Below are 25,045 nucleotides of genomic sequence, written 5' to 3'. Positions count from 1 at the left end.
ATTATCAGGTTATTTCATTTTAAAGAACCAACTCCCCATTGCTGTGGGTCTGGAGTCACATGTAGGCCAGATGAGGTAAGGACAGCAGCTTATTTCCCTGAAGAGTGTTAGTGAACAGATGGGTTTGTATGATGAAGTGTTAATGTATGGTAATCATTACTGATGTTAGTTAATTATTCTGGACAGAACTTAAAAGCCCCAATGTCATAGTAACATCTGAACGTCACATCTCCAAGGCCAGCTCCCTCCACTACAATTATGCTACTATCCCCATGGAGACCTTTAATTTTCATCACAAGCTGCCCTGGAAATTAAAATATATTTCAGTCATATGTTACTGTCTGGAGCTTTCTTAGCAGTTTAACAAATATTTGATAATCAATACAGCAACATGAAGACTGGAATATAGATAATTAGCTGATTCAAGTCAGGTGCAAGTTAAAAAAGGAGATTAGACTAGACAATCCAGCGAGCATGTAGGGGAGTCACCTGATGATGCTTATGTTTGAAATACATCACAGTGGGTAGTGTTTTCATCCACAGGAATTTTTTAAATAACATCAAAGGCTTTAATGATGGCTAATCTGGTAAAGCATGATGAACTGAACTGTACAAATCAGGAAGATCCCTGTTCTCTCTGAATGAAGCAAATTTAACCAATACCACTCGGCAAAAAAGTTTGGAACTGAAAATTTATCAATCTGCAATTTTCACCCACTGGCTCAGCAAAACCGTGAGACACAAGAGGATGACAGGAAGTTCAGGATTGGAACTCTGTGCTGATATCGCCACTGTATAAACAGCAAGTCAATATCAATCAAATGGACTCATTTCCTTCTTCATCCCTGCCATGTGAGCTGTGCTGGCTAGGCCAGCATTTACTGCTCATCCCTAATTACCCCTTGGGGGAGTAGTATTAAGTTAGTTTCTTTACCTGCTGCAGTCTCCATAGACAGTCATAGACTGGCAGTGCTATTAGAGAAGGAGTTCATGGTTTTTGAATAGTGATGAAGGAACAGCAATGTAATTCCTAGTCAGAATGGTGTGAGCTTCACATTGGTGAAGTACTGAAGCTAGCCAGAACTGGAACTCAGCTTGAGATTGATCTTCAGAACATACAGAACAAAACAGAATCCCTAAAGTGTGGAAACAGGCCCTCCGGCCCAACAAGTCCATACCGACCCAACAAAGAGTATCCCACCCAGACCCATTCCCCTATCCTATTTCTCTATATTTACTCCTGTCTAATGCACCTAACCTACACCTCCCTGAACACGATGGGCAATTTGCCATGACCAATTCACCTAACCTGCACATCTTTGTACAGATGGAGGAAACTGGAGCACGTGGAGAAAACCCAAGCTGATATGGGGAGAATGTACAAACTCCACACAGACAGTCGCCCGAGGCTGGAATCAAACCCGGATCCCTGGTGCTGTGATGACCACTGAGCCATCGTGCTCAAAGTTTAAAGTGCATCAAAGACTTGATACAGATTCTATGAGCCAGTTAGCTGGCCAGAGTATATTATAAGTAAGTATATGATAAATAGGTTATTTTTCTCATAAACAGCTGAATCATCCAGACCAAGAAAACAGTTTTTCTTGGTTGCTACTTTCTCAGTTTGTTACTATGATCCATGGTGTTAACACACACTGGGGAGAAGGAATGGGCAATGAATAGGGCTCTGACTACCAATCTATGCAGAAATCCCCCTGTAAATGAGTAAGTGTTATGTTCTAACTCAGCATCAATGAGCTTCACAATCCAATATCCGACTGAAAAGTCTCAGACATGAAGAATGGCTACTGAGGTTAGTGAGGTGGAACCAACACCTGTTGAACATTTGACAACCTTGGATTCATAACTGTTTTGGAAATATATAACCACGGTGGAAAACTTATTAAGAAAATAATAGATGCCAGAATATAAAGCATACATTGCTGACACAAACCAAACTGATTAAAAAATCAAAGAGCTCAAAATGGGGAAACCAATTCAAAACGTGTTCAATTAAACTGCTCCAATTGTCCAATTGACTTGATTCAGCAATGGGATGTTATTAATCATGCATTCTGTTCTATAATGGTGTATGCTCAGAAATTCAGCGTGATGTTTACTGAAATGGCACACAGCTGGCTAATGTGTCATGGGATCAGAAAACTGGTTTCATTTCAGATAGTCTGTGTCACCATGAGCACAATATTGGAACCAGATTTATTTTGCTCAAACTTCCTGGAGTAACAGCAGATCAGTACAGTTTAACCCTTTCATGTCCTTATTGTACTTCTATGTTTTTGACACTGACCAACCTTTTTGATGTACAACACACAATACATTCCTGATGTTGAATTTATATTTTGGAGCTTGGAAAATGAAAATAAAGTATACTGATGGAACCAGGATCTGCTTTGAATCTGTAAAAAATCATATTTTCCGATTTTCCTCCACCTGTGTACAGTGAAATTACATAAATCAAACAGATACATATCAATCTGAACACAAAGACAGAATATCTTTTAAATGGAGGAAGTGTGAATGTACAAAAGGTTCTCGGAGGTCCTTTTACACCAGTCAATGAAAGTAGTCAGGAAGGTTTGGGTTCAGACATAGGGGTGTCCTACTGCAGTTCTATAGGATCTTAATGAGACCAGACCTGGAGTATTGGGCGCCATTTTGGTCTCCCTACCTAAGAAAGGATATACCTGCCATAGAAGCAGTGCAGTGGAGGATGGCTAGGCCAATACCAGATGGCAGGACCATCCTAAGAATAAAGATTGGTTTGATTGGGCCTGTATTCACTAGAGTTTAGAAGAATGAGAGGGGTTCTGATTGAAGTGCATAAAACTGTAAAAGGGCTGGACAGACTAGACACAGGGAAAGTATTTTCCCTGGTTGGGAAGTCTAGAATCAGGGGACACAGTCTCAGAATATGGAATACACTATTTAGAACTAAAATGAGGAAAACTTTCTTCACACAAAGAGTCGTGAACCTGTGGAATTCTCAACCACAGAAAGCTGTGGAGGCCGAGTCAGCAAATATATTCAAGAGACAGATAGAAACAACCGTGGTCATCTTAAATAAAGTCATTACAAAGGAACGAGGGCAGACCTAGCTGGAGTGGACTAGGAAAGCAGTACAGCAGAAAAGATGGTTGAGGATCAATGGCAGGAATTTAAGAAAATAATTTGTGGCTCACAGCAAAGATATAGTCCAGTGAGGAAGAAAGGTTCCAGGAAGGGGATAAACCAATAATTGTTAATCAGAGAAATAAATATTGCATCAGATTGAAAGAAAAAACATATAATGTGGCAAAGATTAGTGGTAAACCAGATGATTAGGACCATTTTAAAAACCAAGAAAATACAACCAATAAAATAGAGGGAGATAATAAACTTTGAGAGTAAACTTGTGAGTAATATCAAAACAGATAGCAAGAGCTTCTTTAAAAAAGAAGTGAGAAGTCAAAGTGAACACAGTCCCCTTGGAGAATGAGGGTGGGAAATAATAATAGGAAATGGCAGACGAGTTGAATAAATACTTTACATCAATCTTCGCAATAGAATTCCAAAATTACTAAAGATTCAAGAAACAAATAGATAAGGCACCGGCCTCCGAAGCCAGGGGATTGTGGGTTCAAGTCCCATCTGGGGTGTCTGATTTTTAAGCCTGGTCTTCATTGCTGATCTTAGTCCCATGTCAACTTCATCTTCAATCCACATTGACAGTGCTTCTCATCTCCCTATGTCAAAATCCCCGTGTCTGTATTGGGTTGATGGTAAATAGTGTTCAATAGGAACTTGGACAAGGTAATTGGAAAATCGCAAGATTTGGGGCAGCATGGTGACTCAGTGGTTATCACTGCTGCCTCACAGCACCAGGAACCCAGGTTCAATTCCCGCGTCGGGCAACGGTCTGCATGGAGTTTGCATATTCTCCCCGTGACTGCATGGGTTTCCTCTGGGTGCTCCAGTTTCCTCCCACAATCCAAAGATTTGCAGTTCAGGTGAATTGAACATGCTAAATTGCCCATAATGCTAGGTGCATTAGTCAGGGGCAAATATAGGGTAGGGGATTGGGTCTGGGTGGGTTACTCTTCGGAAGGTCAGTGTGAACTTGTTGGACCGAAGAGCCTTTTTCCATACTGTAGGGAATCTAATCTAATCTAATCAAAAGGAGGAAAGAAAATAAATACAATAACTATCACTAGAAAAAACCACTTGGGAAACTAATGGGGTTAAAGACTGCTAAGTATCCTGGATCTGATGGGATACATCTGAGAATATTAAAGGAAATCGCTACAGAGATAGTGCTCGCACTGATAGTAATGTGCCAGGAACCCTTTGATTCTGGAAAAGTGCCAGAGAATTGGAAAACCACCAAAGTCACACTTTTACGTAAAAAGAAGAGACCAAAATATGGTGACTATAGGCCATTTGGCTGAACATCTGTTATTAGGAAACTGTTGAGTTTATTATAAAGAATGCAACAGCAGAGCATTTTAAAATGCATACTATGATCAGGCAGAGACAGCATGGCTTCATGAAGAAAATATCAAGCCTGACAAATTTTCTGGGATTCTTTGAGGAGGTGACAAGCAGGATAGATATAGGGGATGCAGTGGATGTAATCTATTTGGATTTTCAGAAGGTGTTTGATAATATACCACACATTGGGCTGCTTACTAAGAGTAGTATTCTGGATTAGTGGTGCTGGAGAAGCACAGCAGTTCAGACAGCATCCGAGGAGCAGTAAAATCGACGTTTCGGGCAAAAGCCCTTCATCAGGAATACAGCCTAATACGAAGGAATACTAAGAGTAGTACATTAGCCTGGATAGAGGATTGGGCAACTGATACAACACAGAGTTGAGATAAGGGGGCATTTTCAGGATGGCAACCTATAACTTATGGTGTGCCACAGGAATCAATGTTGGGGCCACAATTATTTACAATGTCTATTAATGACTTGGATGAGGAAAGTGAATGTACTACAGCCACGTTTGCAAATGGGTGGGAAGGCAAATGGTAAAAATGACACAAAGAATCTGCACAGGGATATAGATAGGTTAGTGGAGCTAGTTTTGAGAAGATGTGTAGCTCAGGTTGAGGTTCTGGATGTAGGTTTGCCCGCTGAGCTGGAAGGTTCAATTTCAGACGTTTTGTCACCATTCTAGGTAACATCATCAAGGAGCCTCTGGATGAAGCAGTGGTGGCATGGCCTGCTTTCTATTTATGTGTTTAGGTTTCCTTGGTTTGATGATGTCATTTTCTGTGGTGGCAGCATTTCCTGTGGTGATGTAATTTCCTGTCCTTTTTCTCAGGGGGTGATTAGTGCACTTTGGCAGGAAGATTAGAAGAGTAGAATATTTTTATAGAGTGGTACTGCATGTAAACAGATTCTTCAATCCAATTCGTCCACACCAAACACATTTCCCAAACTAAACTTGTCCCACTTGTGTTTGGCCCATATCCCGCTAACCTTTCCATTCATGTACCTATCCAAATGTCTTTTAAATGTTGTCTGGCAGTTCATTCCACAAACAAACCATCCTCTGTGTGAAAAATATGCCCCTCAGGTCCCTTTTAAATCTTTCTCCTTTCATCTTAAAAATATACCCCCTAGTTTTGAACTCTCTCACCCTAGGGAAAAGGCCTTTGCTAATCACCTTAATTAACGTCCCTCATGATTTTATAAACCTCAATAGGGCTACCTCTAACTTCCTACATTCCAGTGAAAAAAGTCCCAGCCTATCCAACCTCTCTTTATAATTCAACTCCTCCAGTCCCAGCAACATCCTGGTAAATTCTTTCTGAACCGTCTCCAATTCAACCATGGCCTTCCATAGCAGGATGACCTTTAAATCGAGAAAGACTGTGGAGAGCTACAGAGCAGGCAGACTGAGAAGTCCTCATACACCATGTGTAGGAAGTTCTTGCTATAACTGTACAAGGTGCTGGAGAGATCTCAACTGGAGTAATATGAACTATTTTGGTTCGCTTATTTAAGAAAATATTTTATTTCACTGGAGGTAGTTCAGAGAAAGTTCAGTAGGATGACCCCAATGTGCATAGATGTCTTATGAGCAAAGGTTTAATAGGTTGAGACTCTACTCGAGATTATAAGAATGAGAGGTGATCTCTTTGAAACATAACAGATTGTTAAGGGACTTGACAGGCTAAATGCTGAGAGGATATAACCTCTAATGGGAGAGTCTAAAACTAGAGGGCATAGTCTCAGAATAAAGGTACACCAATTCAAGACTGAGATGAGGAGAAATTTCTTTTCTCAGAGGGTTGACAATCTTTGGAACTCCAAAAAGCTGTGTGAGCAGAGTCCTTGTGTATTTTTAAAGCTGAGGTAGATAGATTCCTGATCATGCAAGGAATCAAGGGTTCCAATGAAAGGGCAGGATGATGGACGTGAGGGATCAGTCATGATCTTTTTGAATGGCGGAGCAAGCTCAGGGGGCCAAATGGTCTATTTCTAGTTATTAAAAATTTATTATTTAAAGGGATGAGGGGATACTGGCTGGGCTGCATTTATTGTCCATTCCTAATTGCCGAGAGGGCAGTTAAGAGTCAACCACATTGCTGTGGATCTGGAATCACATGTCGGCCAGACCAGGTAAGGATGGCAGATTCCTCCCATAAAGGACATTAGTGAACCAGATGGCAGTTTCCAACAATCGACAATGGATTTATGGTCATCATTAGACTCTTAATTCCAATTTCTTTTTCTTTTTTATTCAATTCAAATTCATTATCTGGGTCTCTGAATTAACAGTACAGCAATAATATCACTAAGCCATTGCCTTCTGTTCCTGTTTCTTATTTCCTAAGTGGTCTTATGGAATCACAAAAAGCTAGCACCCAAATACCATGAATATTTTGAGGGGAGGTACTAGTAGGTTTTGAGGAGATTTGTAGCTCAGGTTGAGGTTCTGGATTTATGTTTGTTCGCTGAGCTGGAAGGTTTGTTTTCAGGCATGTCGCAGTAGAGGGAACAGCCAATGGGGAACTTCAAACCAGCGTCTACCGGAAAAAAACACATACGGACCAAATACTGAACTACAGAAGCAATCATGCCAACATTCACAAATGAAGTTGCATTAGAACATTATTTCAAAGAGCCACACCACACTGCAGCACAGAGGAACCACGCAGAGCAGAGGAAAATCACCCGTACAGTGTATTCAAAAAGAACGGGTACCCAATGAACACAGTCCACCGATTTCTCAGCAACAAACCCAAACAAGCAGAAAAAACATGTCCAGAAACCTGAGCCACTCTCCCCTACATCAAAGACCTCTTGGAAACGACTGCCAGACTACTCAGACCCCTTGGCATCATGGTAGCCCACAAACCCACCAACACACTAAAACAGCAGCTAATGAACTTGAAAGATCCCATACAGAAAACAAGCAAAACTAATGTCATTTACAAAATACCGTGCATGAACTGTAACAAACACTACACTGGACAAACAGGCAGAAAACTAGCCAGTAGGATACATGAACATCAACTGGCCACAAAAAGACATGACCCACTTTCACTAGTATCCTTACATACAGATGAGGAAGGACATCACTTTGACTGGGACAACACATCCATCCTAGGACAAGCCAAACAAAGACATGCACGAGAATTCCTAGAAGCATGGCATTCCAACCAGAACATTATCAATAAACACATTGACTTGGATCCCATTTACCATCCCCTGAGAAAAAGAACAGGAAAGATATCACTATAGGAAATTATATCACCAGAGGAAATGACATCGCCAAACCATGGAAACCCAAACATATAAATAGAAAGTGGGCTACACCACCAGTGCTTCATCTGGAGGCTCACTGAAGATGTTACCTAGTATGGTGATGAAACATCTGAAAACGCACGTTCCAGCTCAGCAAACAAACCTACATCCAGCATGGAGGTATTGCTAAAACTATACAAGGCAATAGTCAGATCACAGCAGGAATACTGTGAACAGTTTTAGGCCCCTTATCTAAGGAATGTATACTGCCATTGGAGGAGATACAGAGAAGGTTCACTAATCTGATACTGATACGAAAGTCATGAAAGGTGCTATGTAAATGCAAGTATTGCTTTTATAGAAAAGGTTTAGTTCCAGGTTATCATTGATGTAGGTTTCACTACATGACAGAACAGTTTAGTAACATCAAGGTGGCCATGATTCTGAACTTGCTGTTTTAATATTGTGAAGGCAATTCAGTGTCCTAGTCTGTCCTGCTGCTTAGACAATCTGTGACTGAACAAACAACAGCCACCAGCATCCTATACATTCCCCCAGCAACACCCCCTGCAGAGAAACTTGAAAACGCAGTTCAAGGAGGAAGCAAATTCAAACCTTCCACTGACAACAGCTTAAGCTCAGTCACATTACAGCACAAGCTTCACTGATGCTGCTAAAATATAAACATCTCTAATGTGAATGCAAAGTAGGAATATATTTCACTACAAAATGCCTTTTGGCAATGTCAGTAACTGTGGTACGTTTGAAGGGTGAAGAAAAAATCTATGTAGATTAAACATGACCATTACTGCTCTCCAATTATTAATCTTATTGACTTGAGGATATCTCTTGAAACCATCTTTCACCATTTCACATGATACCCTCAGGTTACTGGCATGCTGCTATTGGAAAATTATCTGACTGTTGCTTCACTATTTCTTGATCACTACTTTTCCATTTTGCTAAACTAACTTAAACTCTATTAACTTCATTGACACAATTTCGGAGTTTGCGACAATATTATCAAATGGACAAACCAGCATCTTAGTTCAAGTTGGCCAGTTACTGGCCTGTATTTCTGTGGGTTATTTGTGCACAACATAGAGTCATACAGCACAGAAACAGGCCCTTCAGTCCAACTCGTCCATGCCAACCAGGTTTCCTAAACTGTAATTGGTTCAATTTGCCTGCATTTGACACATATCCCCCTAAACCTTTTCTACTGATGTAGCTGTCCAAATATCTTTTAAATATTGTAATTGCACCTACCTCTACTACTTCCTCTGGCAATTTGTTATATGTATGCACCATCCTCTGTGTGAAAAAATTAGTAAGGTTCCTTTTAAATCTTTCCCTTCTCACTTAAACTATGCTGTCTAGTTTTTGACTCCCCTACCTTTGGGAAAAGGCCTTAGATAGTCACCTTATCTATGCCTCTTGTGATTTTATAAACCCTTATAAGGTCAGCCCTCAGTCTGCTATGCTCCAGGGAAAAAGGTCCCAGGCTATCCAGCCACTCCTTATTATTCAAACCCTCCAGTCTCAGTAACATCCTTGTAAATCTTGTCCGCATCCTTCCCAGTTTAATAACATCCTTCCTATCGCAGGACAACCAGAATTGTACACAGTATTCCAAAAGTGGCTTCACCAACCTCAACATGGCATCCCAACTCCTATACTCAATTCCCTGATCACTGTAGGCAAGTATATCAAACACTTTCTTTGTCATGATGTCTACCTGTGACTCCACTTTCAAGGAACAATGTACCTGTACCCCTAGGCTTCTTTGTTGAACAACATTCTCCAAGACTCTACCATTAACTGTCTAAATCCTGCCCTGGTTTGTTTTATCAAAATGCAACATCTTGCACTTATCCAGATTAAACTCCATCTGTCATTCCTCAGCCATCTGATCACGATCTCATTGTACTCTGAGATAATGTTCCTCATTGTCCACTACATCAGCATATTTTGGTGTTATCTGCAAACTCAGACTGCATTCAGAAATCATGCAGTGTGGAAAATGATCTGACTACACTCAGTATTCCTCAATGTTTTTTTCATCAAATCAGTTTCCTTTAGATGTTGCTTTTCTCTGTTCATTGCCAATGTCCAGTTTCCCAGTATTACCCCAAAAGCAGTGACTGGATGTGATGCAGCAAAGTCCATGGATTCAGTTTGTCAAAATTGCAGTTTTTAATCAAAGCTACCACACTTTCAACATTCAGATAAATGTGTTGCTTTGGGTATGGTCCTTTTCTCTGTTGTCATGTCGAGGTCAGATCACATCCCAAGTCAAGTCCAGTCATTATCAGATCTGCCTGTCAGGGCTGTTTCACACTGATGCCAGTTTAAATACATTCCAACAGAAACATCACACAAACTTGAGAAATGATTCCTTCCACACGCCCAAAACACCTTGGCCCTGACCCTGGGGCTCGGCATTAGACCACAGATGCCTATGAGTTATTTCACCTCAAATGATTTGCTACTCTCACCCAATTCTGCCTTGAGACATCTTGTGCAGACAAATAAACGAGAATGGGTTATTTGTAGAAATCTCAGCTGTAAATAGGACCATTTCCGGAGAGTGACAGGATTACACAGTGTACCTGAACAAGGTCACGGAGTTGAGAACCTGGAGAGCAGATTACACAGGGCTCTGAGTCTACATCCCGGGCCAGAGACAACTAAAGGTGGTCACATTCCCCACCCACCCCCACAGGCTCTAAAGGTCAGTGTGGTCTTGCCTCTCCCTCAGGGCCCTGCCCTGAACACGGGCTTCCGCTGCTCACCTGAACTTTGGGAATCACTTCTCAGTTTCGCTCCGGCTTTATCTCCCTCACTCTTAGATTTCTTTTTCTTCCTCCCGGACAGCCGGAGCCAGCTCAGAGCCCGCCGCAGAGAGCCCGGCTTGGACTTTCTCTTCCTTTGTATAGTCGCCTCCGACTCCGACTCCGAGGGGTCATCCATCAGACTGGCCGAGCGGTCACAACGCTCCTGGAGCCGCCCCCTTGATCCCAGTCCCCGATCCCGGAGCCTGATCCCTGAGCCGCTGGAGTTGACGCTGAACGGGATTCACTCCCTGTCGGTAACTCTCTCCCAAACTAAAGGCGAGCTGTAACTCCCAACAGTTTCCACATCGAAGAGCTTTCTGGAAACATTAACTTCAATCCCGCACCACAGCGAAACCACGCAGCATTTTCTCAGCCAGAAAGTATTTCAACAGTCGCTACACAATTCCTGTCTTGCTTGACAGCTCATGCTGCTGCTGCTGCTGCTGCCTTCAGTAAAACACAGAGAGAGTATGGCCCAGGATCCAACTCAACCTGCCCAGCCACAATCTGCAGCAGCTTCTGAACAAGGCAATGTCATAACACCTGGAGAGACCAGGCCCACATCTCCCGGAGCAGGGAATGGCAGTGCAGGCTGGCTGACTCACATTAATCCCACATCATCCTGCAAATTGAACCATGGCTTTAACTCCACCCTGAAGCGACAGTCAATGCCGATTAATATTAGAAATCTGGAGAATTCACCATTTCACTGCATCTTTTTTCTCCTGGGTAGCTGCAGGCTGGAGATATAGGAGAGTCCTGAAAGTTCCTCTGCTGGTCACCACAGCTTCCAGAGGCAAACAAACCAGTCCCGGACTGTCAGCCACTCCTTGCACTGGGAAGTACTGAGGAATATTACCATGCAATCTGACACTCCTCCACTGCAAGCCTTTATAGATCTACCCACCCTCTTTCTTTGAACAGAAAGGACAATAAAAGGTAGGAGTTGCCAAACCACACAAGACTTTAGCAACGAAATATTGTAACACTGGGAATGAGATGGGTGCCACATTGAGTTAATTCTGTGCAGAAGGCTGCTACAAACCTAAATAGTTTCTCCTTAGCAGCACAGTTAACCTTTGCCCTGTTGAACAGAACTGCTGTCGTCACATGAACACAAAGAATAACGAGCAGAAACAGTTCTTTAATTTCGTAACCTATGCAAAGTCATTCCTTTGTGCTGTTACTGCTAAACTACTGTGTCTAAAGTCCTATGACACTCCAATAACCTGTTCAACCATATGAACTCAGTGATGAAGTCCAGAATTCCTGTGTGAATTTTTGAGTATCATTTCTGAATGATTCTGCTTAATTCATAACAGTGTCACTAACTTGGGTTTTGTTCAGCACCAGGTTTAATGTTGATTCTTTGTGTTTCCACTGCCTGGTCCAGTTCCAACAAGGCAAGATCCACCCGATCCTTAGGAGCTAGCTCTTTGAAATCCTCCGAGGCTAAAATGTTTGCAATTATTGAAACATTTTGCTGTTAGTCGTAGGTGTTCAGTGACTCAGATGGTTTCTAGACAGTGATTGAGTTGGTGTGTGTGAAAATGAACTGAGTCGTCAGGTCACAGTTTGAAGCCAATCTGTGCAAAGTCCACTTCAGGAGGTTATTCTGAGAGCAAATCAGATATGGAGTGACTCTGTCAAATATTCCTAAAGACTATTCCCAGCATGAAAATTAACTGAACCACCTGGTGGAAGCATTAGGACTGGAAAAGGCTTTTTATGCCTTTGTTCCACTGCCATTCAATATGATCATGGCTGATTTCCAAGCTAACTTCCTGCACCCAGTTTCAAAGATAAGTCATTGGACTCATTACCTCAGTTTCTCTCTTGACAGATGCTGCCAGACTTGCTGAATTTCCGCGGCACTTTGTTTCATTTTATTACACCAATATCTGATAATCGTAAAACTGACAGGGCTGTATCAACCACCCACTTATACTCTGACTAATCCTACTTTCTACTCATGTCAGTTGGTGGTGATCTAACCAGTCAAATCCTCCAACAAAAAATGCTAACTAAAAATATTCACTCATGAAGAGACTCAGAAATCAAAACTCTTGTTGACATTTGGAAGAGGAAACTACTAGAAATCTTAGAATAGATAGCAAGAGTTTGTACAGGTATGTAAAAAGAAAGAGATGTGACTGTCAATTGTAGAGTCAGAGAGCTGTACAGCAGAGAAACAGATCCTTCAGTCTATTTCACCCATGCTGATCAGATATCCTAAATAAATCTAGTCCCATTTGCCAGCATTTGGCCCATATCCCACTAAACCCTTCCTAGTCATGTACCCATCCTGATACCTTTTAAATGTTTAATTGTACCAGCCTCCACCACTTCTGCTGGCAGCTCATTTAATACATCTACCCACCCTCTGCGTGAAATGTTGTTCCTGAGGTCCTTTTTAAATCATAACCTCTCACTTTATAAACCTATGCACTCTGGTTTTGGACTCCTCTACTCTGGGAAAAAGACCTTGACTATTTATCCTATCCATGGCCCTCATGATTTTGTAAACCTTTATCAGGTGCCTTCTCAGCCTCTGATGCTCCAGGGAAAATAGCCCCAGCCTATTTAGCCTGTCCCTCTCGCTCAAACCCTGCAACCCTGGCAACACCTTTGTAAATCTTTTCTGAATCCTTTCAAATTTAACAACATTATTCATATAGCAGGGAGACCAGAATTGGATGCAGTATTCCAGAAGTGACCTAACCAATGTCCTGTACAGCCGCAACATGACCTCCTAATTCCTATACTCAATGCACTGACCAATAAAGGCAAGCACACCAAATGTATTCTTCACTACCCTGTTTACCTGTGTCTATATTTTCAAGGAGCTATGAACCTGCACTCCATGGTCTCTTTGTTCAGCAACACTCCCAGGACCTTATCATAAAGTGTATAAATTCTGTCCTGATTTGCTCAGTCAAAATATGGCACTTCTCATCCCATTGGCCCATCTGATCAAGGTTCCATTGTGCTCTGAAGTAACTTTCTTCACTGATCACTATACCTCCAATTTTGATGTCATCTGCAAACTTACTAACTATGCTTTCTATGTTCACATCCAAATTATTTATATAAATGATGAAAAGTAGTGGACTCAGCACTGATCCTTGCAGCACCCCACTGGTCACAGGCCTCCAGTCTGAAAGGCATCCTCCCACTATTACTCCCTGTCTCCAACCTTTGAGCCAATTTTGTATCCAAACGGGTGGTTCTATCTGCATTCCATGTGATCTAACCTTGCTCGTCAGTCTACCATGCAGAACCTTGTCTAAGACCTTCCTGAAGACCACATAGACAACATTCACCACTCTGCCTTCATAAATCCTCTTTGTCAATTCTTCAAAAAGCTCAATCAAGTTCATAAGACATGATTTCCCAACCATAAAGCCATGTTGACTATCCCTAATCAGCCCTTGACTTTCCAAATACGTGTAAATCCTGTCCTCAGAATCCCCTCCAACAGCTTTCCCACCAATCATGTCAGGCTCACTGTTTACAGTTGCCTGGTGTTTCCTTACCACCTTTCTAGAGTAATTGCATGGTCCTCTGGAGAGTGAGAATGGGGAGTTGAATGCATTAACAGCATGGCAGATAAAACATAAACGATAGCAGCAAGAGTAGGCCATTTGAAACTTGAACTTGCTTTGCCATTCATTATCATCACGGCTGATCATTGAGCTCAATACCCTCATTCCCACCCTCCCCCATATCTCTTGATCCCTTTAGCCACAACACCAGTATCTACCTCCTTCTTGAAAACACACAATGCTTTTGGCCTCAGCCACTTTTCTGTGGTAGTGAATTCCATAGGGTCACCACTCTCTAGATGAAACAATTTCTCATCTCAGTCCTAAAAGGTTTATCACTTAAATTTAAACTATGACCCATGGTTCTGGACTCCCCTACCATTAGGAACATCTTCTTGCATCTGAACTGTCTAGTCCTGTGAGAGTTTTCTAAGTTTCTTTGAGAATCCTCCCTCATTCTTTGAAACTCCAGTGAATATAATCCTGACCCACTCAATCGCTCCTAATAAATCAATCCTGCCATCCCAGGAATCAAACTGGTAAAACTTCACTGCACTCCCTGTAGAGCAGGAACATCCTTCCTCAGAGAAGGGACTAAAACTGCTCACAATATTCCAGGTGTGACCTCACCAATCTCCTTCCTAATTGCAGCAAGATATCTTTATTCCCATACTCCAATTCTCTTGTTATGAAAGCCAACATACAATTTGCTTTGTTTACTGTACGAGGTCTGGTTGCGCATTCTCCTCTCTCGATTTACAGCCAGTCAAATAATAATCTGCTTGTCTACTTTTGCTACCAAAATGGATCACCTCATATTTGTCCACATAATACTGCATCTGCTATGTATTTCCCCACTCACTCAGCCTGTCCAAATCACACTGAAGCATCTCTGCATTCTCCTCACAACTCACCCTCCCAACCAGTTTTGTGTCCTCTGCAACGTTTGACATATTATATTTAGTTCCTCCATCTAAATCATTAATATATATTGTGAATACTGGAGACCAAGCATTGATCCCTGCGAAATCCCACTGTCATTTGGAAAAAGACCCACTTATTCCTACTCTTTGTTTCCTGTCTCCTAACTGATTTTTCTCTCCATTTTAAAACACTACTCCATCCCATGCACTTTAATTTTACAAATTAATCTCTTGGGTGGGATTTGTCGAAAGCCTTCTGGAAGTCCAAATAAACCACAGCTACTACCTTCTCTTAATCAATTCTACTAGCAACATCCTTGAAGAATTCCAAAAGATTTGTTAAGCATGATTTCCCTTTTGTAAATCCATGTTGTGTCTGATTTTGCCACTATTTTCTAAGTGCTCTGCTATAAAATTCTTGATAATGGACTCTAGCATCTTCCCCACTATCAAAGTTATGAAAAGAACAAATACTTTGCTTCATTCTTCACTATAGGTGATGCAAACCATTTCACTAAACGCTGTAAAATCAGTACATGGAAGGAAGAGAGAGGAACTTAGTGTAATTACAATCATTAGGAAAGTGGTACTGAGCAAACTGATGGGGCTGTGGACTGACAAATCCTTGAGTCCAGATGGATTCATCCTAAGGTTTGAAAAGGGGTTGCTAATGCGGTAGTGGATGTCTTGGTGTTAACATTGTGACAGAATGATCTGTATATGTAATGAGTAATCCAGAACCTCAGGCAAATGTTCTGGGCCAGGGGTTGGAATCCCACAATGGCAGATAGTAATATTTGATTTCAATAAAATGCTTGAATGAAAAGCTAGTCTAAACCATGTAACCACTGCTGATTCTTTAAGGAAGGAAATCAGCCAACTTTACCTTATCTGTACTCCAGACACACCGTAATATGACTGAATTTTATCAGCCCTCTGGACAAGTCAGGATGGACAATAAATGAAGACCAAGACAGTGATGCCCACAAGCCATGAGTAAATGAAAACAATCTCCAAATTTCCCTATATTCAAGGAAGATTCCATTGATTGGAAATTGGCAAATATAACTCTTCTTTTCAAGAAGGGTGGAGGTAGAAAACAGGAAACTATGGGCCAGTTAGCTTGATGTCTGTCCTGGGGAAGGTGTTAGGATTAGGAAAGGGATTAAAGTTGCACACTTAGAAAAATTCAAGATAATCAGGAAGCTTGAGCAAGGTTTTATCAAAGGGAAGTCAGTTTAGTCAAATTATTAGAGTTAAGGACTAACGCGTTGTGGATAGTGGAGAGACTGTAGACATATTACACTTGAACGTTGGAGGCAAAGAATAAAGTACAACACCAAGATTATTGCAGAAAATAAAGCCTCCCGGTGTAGGGAGTATTATATTAATCTGAACAGAAGATTGCCTGGCTGGCAGAAAACAGAAAGCATATATAAATAGGTCTTTGTTTGATTGGCAGGATGTAATGAGTGGAGTCCTCGAGAGGTCTGTACTGGAGCATCAATCTTTTACAATTTTTATCAATAACTTAGAATGGGGGAGCAAAGATACGGAGACTAAATCCATACAACACCAGATCGATAGGAAAATATGTCGTGAAGGAAAATTTGGAAATTGCAAACTGACATAGACAGGTTGAGTGAATGGCCAAAAATCTATCAAATGTATTATAATGTTAGAAAACATGAAGGTGTTCATTTTAATTGGAAACGTGAAAAAGCAGAGTATTACTTAAATAGAGACTGACTGTGGAATTCGAGGTGTAGAGGGATCCAGGTGTTCTAGAACACCAGTCACAAACGGTTAGTTTGCAGGTACAGTATATAATCAAGAAGGTTAATGGGATGCAGTTTTTTTTACCAGGAATTGCACACGAACGTAACAATGTTATGTTTCAGTTATACAGGGCATTGATGGGACCACATCTTAAATACTATGGACTACATCTTATAATTTTTTTTAGCTAACTCTGAGTTTCATGAAGTTTTTTGAAGGCCTAGTGAGCTTTCTTATCATATCTTACCAAACTTAATGATCTACTCTGCCCCTGGCCTCTTTCGTGTCCGATTTCCATCTTAATACATGCCATTCCCATCCAACTTGCACACAGCAAATATCGGCTGAAACACCGGCAGCTCTTGTGCCTGCCCCACCTTTAAAAGCCCATTCTGCAGCCAGAATGGCACAGGCTTTCTGAACTGCTCTGCTCATTGATGGACAGAATTGGAACATGGTGGAGAAAGGCAAGATGGTGATTTTCCAACATGGGCCTCAAGGTCCTGATGAACAGGGTGGTGGAGAGGACAGGAGTCATCCTGCCAGAGAACTGATTAGACAATGAGACACTAAATCACAAAACCCTCAGTAAGCACTGCTATTGCTTAAAGCTGTGAGGAATCTATTGGACAAACCTGTAAATATCTGTCAGTCAGACCATTTAATCACATTTATGGACAGATGTCTTTTTTCTTTATATGAAAGTGAAATTCTGTTTGGACTATCTTTATTCCATATGACCATGGTCTTTTGTCAATCATAAGCAGATACTTCCTGAAGAGACCATTTAAAGCACCTTTGCAATAAACATGCATATTCATAGATGGACCAACAGAAGAGTTATCATTCTAAAGCAAATGCTCGAGTTTCTATTCACGTTCAGACAAGCTGACTTCTCCCAGATTCAATGGGAATTTGAATTCCAGCATTTTCATGAATTGGAGACCTCAGTTATGATATAGCAAATCTGTTTAACCTTGTGGCTATTCAACTATGAAACTCAGTGACTATACAAAACAAATTATGAAAAACTCACACAACAATAGATGTGAATTTGGTGAAAAAAAAAGTTAAAATTTGTTTCCAGTGAAATTTGCAACGCAATTAAAAAATGTAAAATGCATCAGAAGACATTTTATACTTTTATTTGAAAATGCAAAAATGTTGGCTATTGGATATAAGTTTGCTCGTTGAGCTGGAAGGTTCATTTTCAGATGTTTCATCACCATCCTAGGTAACATCATCTGTGAGCCTCCAGTGAAGCAATTGTGTTATAACATGCTTTCTATTTATGAGTTTAGGTTTCCTTGGGTTGGTGACATCATTTCCGGCAGTGTCATCATTTCCCACAGTGATGTCATTTCCTGTTCTTTTTCTCAGAGGGTGGTAAATGGGGTCCAAGTCGATTTGTTTGTTGATAGAGTTCCGATTGGAATGCAATTCTTTTAGGAACTCTCATGCGTGTTTCTGTTTGGCTTGTCCTAGGATGGATGTGTTGTCCCAGTCAAAGTGATGTCCTTCCTCATCTGTATGTAAGGATGCTAGTGAAAGTGGGTCATGTCTTTTTGTGGCCAGTTGATGTTCATGTATCCTACTGGCTAGTTCTCTGCCTGTTTGTCCAATGTAGTGTTTGTTACAGTTCTTGCAAGGTATTTTGTAAATGATGTTCGTTTTGCCTGTTGTCTATACAGGGTCTTTTAAGTTCATTATGTGCTGTTTTAGTGTGTTGGTGCATTTGTGGGCTACCATGATGCCAAGAGGTCTGAGTAGTCTGGCAGTCATTTCAGAAATGTTTTCGATATAGAGGAGAGTGGCTCGGGTTTCTGGATGTGTTTTGCTTGGGTTTGTTGCTGAGAAATTGGCGACAGTGTTTATTAGGTACCCGTTGTTTTTGAATACACTGGATTTGTGATTTTCCTGTGCTCTTCGTAGTTCCTCTGTGCTGCAATGTGTGCGGTGGTTCATTGAAATAATGTTCTAATGCAGTTTTGTTTGTGGGCGTTGGGAAGATTGCTTCTGTAGTTCAGTATTTGGTCCGTATGTGTTGTTTTCCTTTAGATGCTGGTTTGAGGTTCCCCATTGGCTGTTCACTCTACTGTTTCATCTAGGAATGGCAGTTTATTGTTGTTTTCCTTCTCCTTAGTGAATTTTATGCCAGTAAGGGTATTATTGATGGTCTTGAAGGTTTCCTCTAATTTGTTTTGTTTAGTGATGACAAAGATGTCATCCATGTAGCTGACGCAAAGTTTGGGTTGGATGTTTATTCAAGTCTCTGCATTACTGCCTCTGCTAAGAACCCTGATAACAGAGTTCCCATGGGTGTTCCATTGGTTTGTCTGTAGGTTTTGTTATTGAAAGTGAAGTGGGTGGTAAGGCATAGGTCCACTCGCTTGATGATGTTGTCTTTGCTGATGAAGTTGGTGGTGTTTGGTGTATGTGTCTTTCGTTTTTCTAATAGTGTAGTCAGTGCTTCCTTGGCCAAGTTGATGTTGATGGATGTGAACAGAGCTGGTATGTCAAAGGAGACCATCATTTCATTCTCTTCTATCTTGGTGTCTTTGATGGTCTTCAGGAATTCTTGGGTGGAGTGAATGGAGTAACGTGAGTCTTCTACTAAGTGTTTGTCTATTGTTCATCTGACTGTCAGGACAATATTAAAAAGTCTCCAACAAAGTATCCACACCATCTGGGATTTATAAGGCATGGGCAAAAATTGCTTAAGGAGTAAATTTATTTATTCACATCATGACATCTTCGACAATATATCAAAAAAATCCGATGATTTTCAAAGTTTGGAATCTGTTCAGAATGAGGAACTTACCCAAAGGTGTTAATGTTTATCTCTGAGTTAAATAGAGAAAATAGCCACAGTCTCAAGTATATATCCAATTACCACTGTTGCTGGGGTTTTTTGGTTCTGATAATGACCACCCTATCTACAGTGAACAGCCTCAGTTTATTCCTGAGAATTAAACCCTGAGGTGTGGTCCTGAAACAAAAAAAATTGCCCACTGGTTTTCAAAGTTAGAAATCACTCAGCACCAGGTTATAGTCTAACAGGTTTCCTTGGAAGCGCTAGCTTTTGGAGTGCTGCTCCTTCATCCACAACCACCTGATGAATGAGCAGCACTCCGAAAGTTAGTGCTTTCAAATAAACCTGTTGGACTATAACTGAAAATGTGTTGCTGGAAAAGCGCAGCAGGTCAGGCAGCATCCAAGGAACAGGAGAATCGACATTTCGGGCATAAGCCCTTCTTCGGGAATGAGGAAAGTCCTGTTGGACTATAACCCAGTTTTGTATGATTTTTAACTTTGTAGATCCCAGTTCAACACCAGCACCTCCAAATGCCCACTGGTTTCCAGTCTCAAAAGGACAGTAGGTTAGAACAGGAGGAGGAAAGGGAAAGAAAATTTGGTAGAAGAAGTCCTCAAACTTGACCAAATTCAAACCTATAAAATCTAATAGTTACAGTCTTTAAGTATCAAAACCATCTGATGCAAAATCCTAAATTCCAACATTTTTATGTCATCCAATCTTTACAATACTTTCATTAAAAAATTACCTTTGAATGAAGGCCTATACTTATAAAAATAAAAATCTGTCTCAGTGCTTGGAAAACAAGGAGGAGAAACTAGGTAGAACAATGAAACTAGAGGAGCTCAAATGTCCAGCTGAAACTAAAGAAGTTGAAATTGTTTGAGAAATGTAGAGCGGATGCTGTTATAATCCTACCAAGTAGTAAAAGATCATACAAGGAGGCATTTGTAATGAGGGAATGTATCAGTCAAACATACGTTCACCGCGCTCTAACCTTCAGAAGATCAGTCATGGCTTCAATGATTGGCAGAACAGGCTTAAGGGGTTAAATGCCCTAGCTCTGTTTACTTGAATTGTGGAGTATTTGAAGATGCAGGTACAAACCATGTGAATCATTTCCTGATGGATTTTGAAGATCCTGTTACATGAATCAAAAAGCAGCAAGTGTTGTCCAGTCGTATCATTGTTGGTTCTTGTGTGCATAGAGAAATTTGTTGTGGAACCCAACTGCAAACCTGCATGACTTTCCACAGCGCAACCAACAATGTCTGAATTTGTTGGTACTACCCTGTCTTTCTAACCTGCCTTTTATTCTTAGCTGCCTGTGTTCTTTGCTGTTTGAAGGTAGCAATGCCATTATTTCAGCTCAATCCCAAAGTAGTTTGTTTTTGTGCAAGATTCTCCTAGTCCATGAGGAAGAGGCCACAGTTGCTGAAGTTCACCGTCATGGAATCCAGGAACCTTACACTCAGCTGATCTCACAGGCACTGTTTAAGTTGTGAATACATGGCCACTTTTGGAATTTTATCATGTGTCGTATGCACCAAATGTCCGCTCCATCAAAGAACAGCTCTGATAATGAGTCTTTTAATTCCAGGTCTTTTAGCTCCTAGTATCTCATTATTGGATATTTTGGTGTCCCATTTGATGCTCATGATTTTTTGTGGAACCTTCCAACTGCTCAGTATGTCTCGAGTAGGTAGTTAACATCTCACAGTATGTAGGAGAGTCAGTGGATGTTCATTTGCTCGCTGAGCTGAAAAGTTTGTTTTTAGATGTTTCATCACCATACTAGGCAACATCATCAGTGAGTTCCAGTGGAGCACTGGTGGTATGGCCCACTTTTTATTTATGAGTTTAGGTTTCTTGGGTTGGTGATGTCATTTCCTGTAGTGATGCCATTTCCCACAGTTATGTCATTTCCTGTTCTTTTTTTTTAAAGAGGGTGGTAAATGGGGTCCAAGTCGATGTGTTTGTTGATAGAGTTCCGGTTGGAATACAATGCTTCTAGGAACTATAATGTGTGTATTTGTTTGGCTTGTCCTAGGATGGATGTGTTGTCCCAGTCAAAGTGGTGTCCTTCTTCATCTGTATGTAAAGATACTAGTGAGAGTGAGTCATGACTTTTTGTGGCTAGTTGATGTTCATGTATCCTCCTGGCTACTTTCCTGCCTGTTTGTCACAGTTCTTGCAGTGTTTTGTAAATGACATTATTTTTGCTTATTGTCTGTAAAGGGTCTTTCAAGTTATTAGCTGCTGTTTTAGAGTGTTGGTGGGTTTGTGAGTTATTATGATATCAAGAGGTGTGAGTGGTCTGGCAGTCATTTCCGAGATGTCTTTAATGTAGGAAAGAGTGGCTAGGGTTTCTGAACTTGTTCTGTCTGCTTGTTTGGGTTTGTTGCTGAGAAATTGGCAGACCGTGTTCATTGGGTACTCGTTGTTTTTGAATATGTTGGATAGGTGATTTTCCTCTGCTCTTCGTGGTTCCTCAGTGCTACCGTGTGTGGTGGCTTGTTGAAATAATGTTCTAATGCAGTTTTGTTTGTGGGTGTTTGGCTGATTGCTTCTGTAATTCAGTATTTGGTCCGTATGTGTTGTTTTCCTGTAGACGCTGGTTTGAAGTTCCCATTGGCTGTTCCCTCTACTGCGGCATCTCGGAATGGCAGTTGGTTGTTGTTTTCCTCCTCTTTAGTGAATTTTGTGCCAGTAAGGGTATTATTGCTGGTCTTGAAGGTTTCCTCTGATTTGTTTCATTTAGTGATGACAAAGGTGTCATCCACGTAGTTTGGCTTGGATGTTTGGCAGAGCTGTTTGTTCGAGTCTCTGCATTACTGCTTCTACGAAGAACCCTGATTTTGGAAATCCCATGGGTGTTCTGTTGCTTTGTCTGTAGGTTTTATCATTGAAGGTGAAGTGGGTTGTAAGGCATAGGTCCAATAATTTGATGATGTTGTCTTTGCTGATGAAGTTGGCGGTGTTTGGCGTTTGTGTCTTTAGTTCTTCTAATAGTGTAGTCAGTGTTTCCTTGCCAGGTTGATGTTGATGGATGTGAACAGAGCTGTTACGTCAAGGGAGACCATTATTTCATTCTCTTCTTTCTTGGTGTCTTTGATGTTCTTCAGGAATTCTTGGGTGGAATGGATGGAGTAGCGCGAGTCTTCTACGAAGTGTTTTAGTCCATGGTGTAGCCCCTTGGCCGATCTGTAAGTTGGTGTTCCAGGTGGCAAGACTATGGGTCTGAGGGCGGCTCCTGGTTTGTGAATTTTGGTAATCCGTAGAAACGTGGTGTGTTGGATCCGTTTGGTTTCACTTTTTGGAAATCGGTCTTATTTGTGTCCCCAGATTTCTGCAGATTTTTGAGTAGGGCTGTGGTTCAGTTCTCTAGTTGTGTGTTGGGTCTATCACCACTTGGTGGCAAGTGTTGGTTTCTGCAAGCAGTGCGTTCGCTTTCTCAATGTAGTCTCTTTGATTTAAAATGACTGTCGAGCATCCTTTGACTGCAGGTAGGATAAAAACGTTTTTTAAAATTTTTTTAGTCCTTCTACTGCTTTTCTTTCTTGTTTATTGCGTGTGTTTCCTTCCTTTTTCCTGCTTAATGTTGGTGCAACTGTCTGATGTTTTGCTGGGCTTCTTCTGTGAGTTAATTGTTTTTCAGTGTTGTTTCTAATGCTATAAACAATCTTTCTTGTCCGCATCCTCAAAGTTGTAACTTAGTCCTCTTACGAAGCCATCTTAGTGAGAGGATTAAATTAGAACTTCCAGGATGCGGACAAGAAAGATTTCTTAGCAGCATTAGAAGGAAATACACTCAATACACAATAAAGGAATGCACTTGAAGCACAAACTCAAACAAGCAGACAAAACACGTCCAGAAACCCTAGCCACTTTCCCCTACATCAAAGACATCTCAGAAATGACTGCCAGACTACTCAGACCCTTTGGCATCATAATAGCCCACAAACCCACCAACAGCAACTAAAACAGCAGCTAATAAACTTGAAATACCAAATACAATCAACAAGCAAAACTAACATCATTTACAAAATATCTTGCAAGAACTGTAACAAACACTACATTGATCAAACGAGCAGAAAACTAGCCACCAGGATACATGAACATCAACCTGCCACAAAACGACATGACCCATCTTCACTAGTATCTTCACATACAGATGAGGAAGGACACCACTTTCACTGGAACAACACATCCATCCTAGGACAAGCCAAACAGAGACACGCACGAGAATTCCTAGAAGCATGGCAGTCCAACCGAAACTCTGTCAACAAACACATTAACTTAGATTCCATTTACCACTCCCTGAGAAAAATAACAGAAAATTACATCACCAACATAATGAAGCCTAAGCAAAAGGAAAGCGGGCCATACCATCAGTGCTTCATCAGAGGCTCACTGATGATGTTACCTAGTCTGGTGACGAAACGTCTAAAGATGAACCTTGCAGGTCAGTGGGCAAACATATATCCAAAACCTCAACCTGAGCTATAAATCTTCTCAAAACCCGCTAGGAAAGTCAGTTTTACTACACCTTTGCACACAGAAATTTTTAGCACAAATGTAACACTTGATTTCCTCTTCAGCCTTTTGGGTAAACAGATAAATGGTGGATTTTCTTTAGCAGTTCAATCAAACACCACACTATCAATCCAGACATTTAAGGAAATCATGTTTCTGAGGAAGGTGAAGATGTCGACAGTCATCACAGTTGTCTCATTGAGAGTTCCAGGATGGGGAGTGTAATCCAAATTTGGTTGCAATTTCTGTCTTTCTTTAGATGTTCCTTATCATAGTCATCAACCACTTTTGAAGAAAAGGCCCCTGATTCTTTGAAGGCCATGCTCAAGGCGAGGGTAAAGTCAACAATAGATCCTGTGTCATTGTCTTTGACATCTTGGTTGAGGATTTCTAGCGTATTCACCACAAGTGACAACTCTGGCTGTCACTCCAGCATGGAACTACTAGATCAGACTGGCAGCTCCATTGGATATCCAGTTTTGCTAAAACTTCTCACAACGGCTTCTTTATTCAGTGGCTCAGAAACCTTCCTTAGGCCAAAGACAAAAAGGTGTCTCATCTGCTAATTCTGGCATTTCCCTTCTACTTATAGATAGATAGAAGAATACAGCGCAGTACAGGCCCTTGGGCCCTCGATGTTGCGCCGATCCAAGCCCACCTAAACTACACTAACCCACTATTCCAATTCCTTATTAAACCACGGCTCCCTCGCACGACCAAGCAGCCCACTTCCTGTAAAGATCTTAAGACCATAAGGCATACAAGCAAAAATCGGCCATTCAACTCATTATGTTTGCTTCACCATGGCTGATTTGATCATCTTCAACTTAATTTTCTTGTCTTTTCTCCATAACC

The 25,045-nt window shown here is 41.1% G+C and overlaps 1 protein-coding gene across 2 annotated transcripts in view; it reads right to left on the bottom strand.

Moving 5' to 3' along the window:
- Positions 1–25,045, bottom strand: part of LOC122564569 (uncharacterized protein KIAA1522 homolog) — a 281,052-nt gene that overhangs the window by 190,080 nt on the left and 65,927 nt on the right. Inside the window, exon 1 of one of the 2 annotated variants that reach the window (XM_043719659.1) lies at positions 10,551–11,629. The exons of the other annotated variant lie outside the window; for it this stretch is intronic. Coding sequence (XP_043575594.1) covers positions 10,551–10,728 — 178 coding nt within the window. The 5' untranslated portion in view covers positions 10,729–11,629. Of the gene's footprint in view, positions 1–10,550; positions 11,630–25,045 lie in introns of those variants that run through there. 2 annotated transcript variants of the gene reach the window in all.

This window comes from Chiloscyllium plagiosum, chromosome 29 (genome assembly GCF_004010195.1).
Source record: "Chiloscyllium plagiosum isolate BGI_BamShark_2017 chromosome 29, ASM401019v2, whole genome shotgun sequence".
NCBI lineage: Eukaryota > Metazoa > Chordata > Chondrichthyes > Orectolobiformes > Hemiscylliidae > Chiloscyllium > Chiloscyllium plagiosum.
The sequence above is the reverse complement of the archived record's forward strand: the minus strand, read 5'-3'. Positions and strand labels throughout refer to the sequence as shown.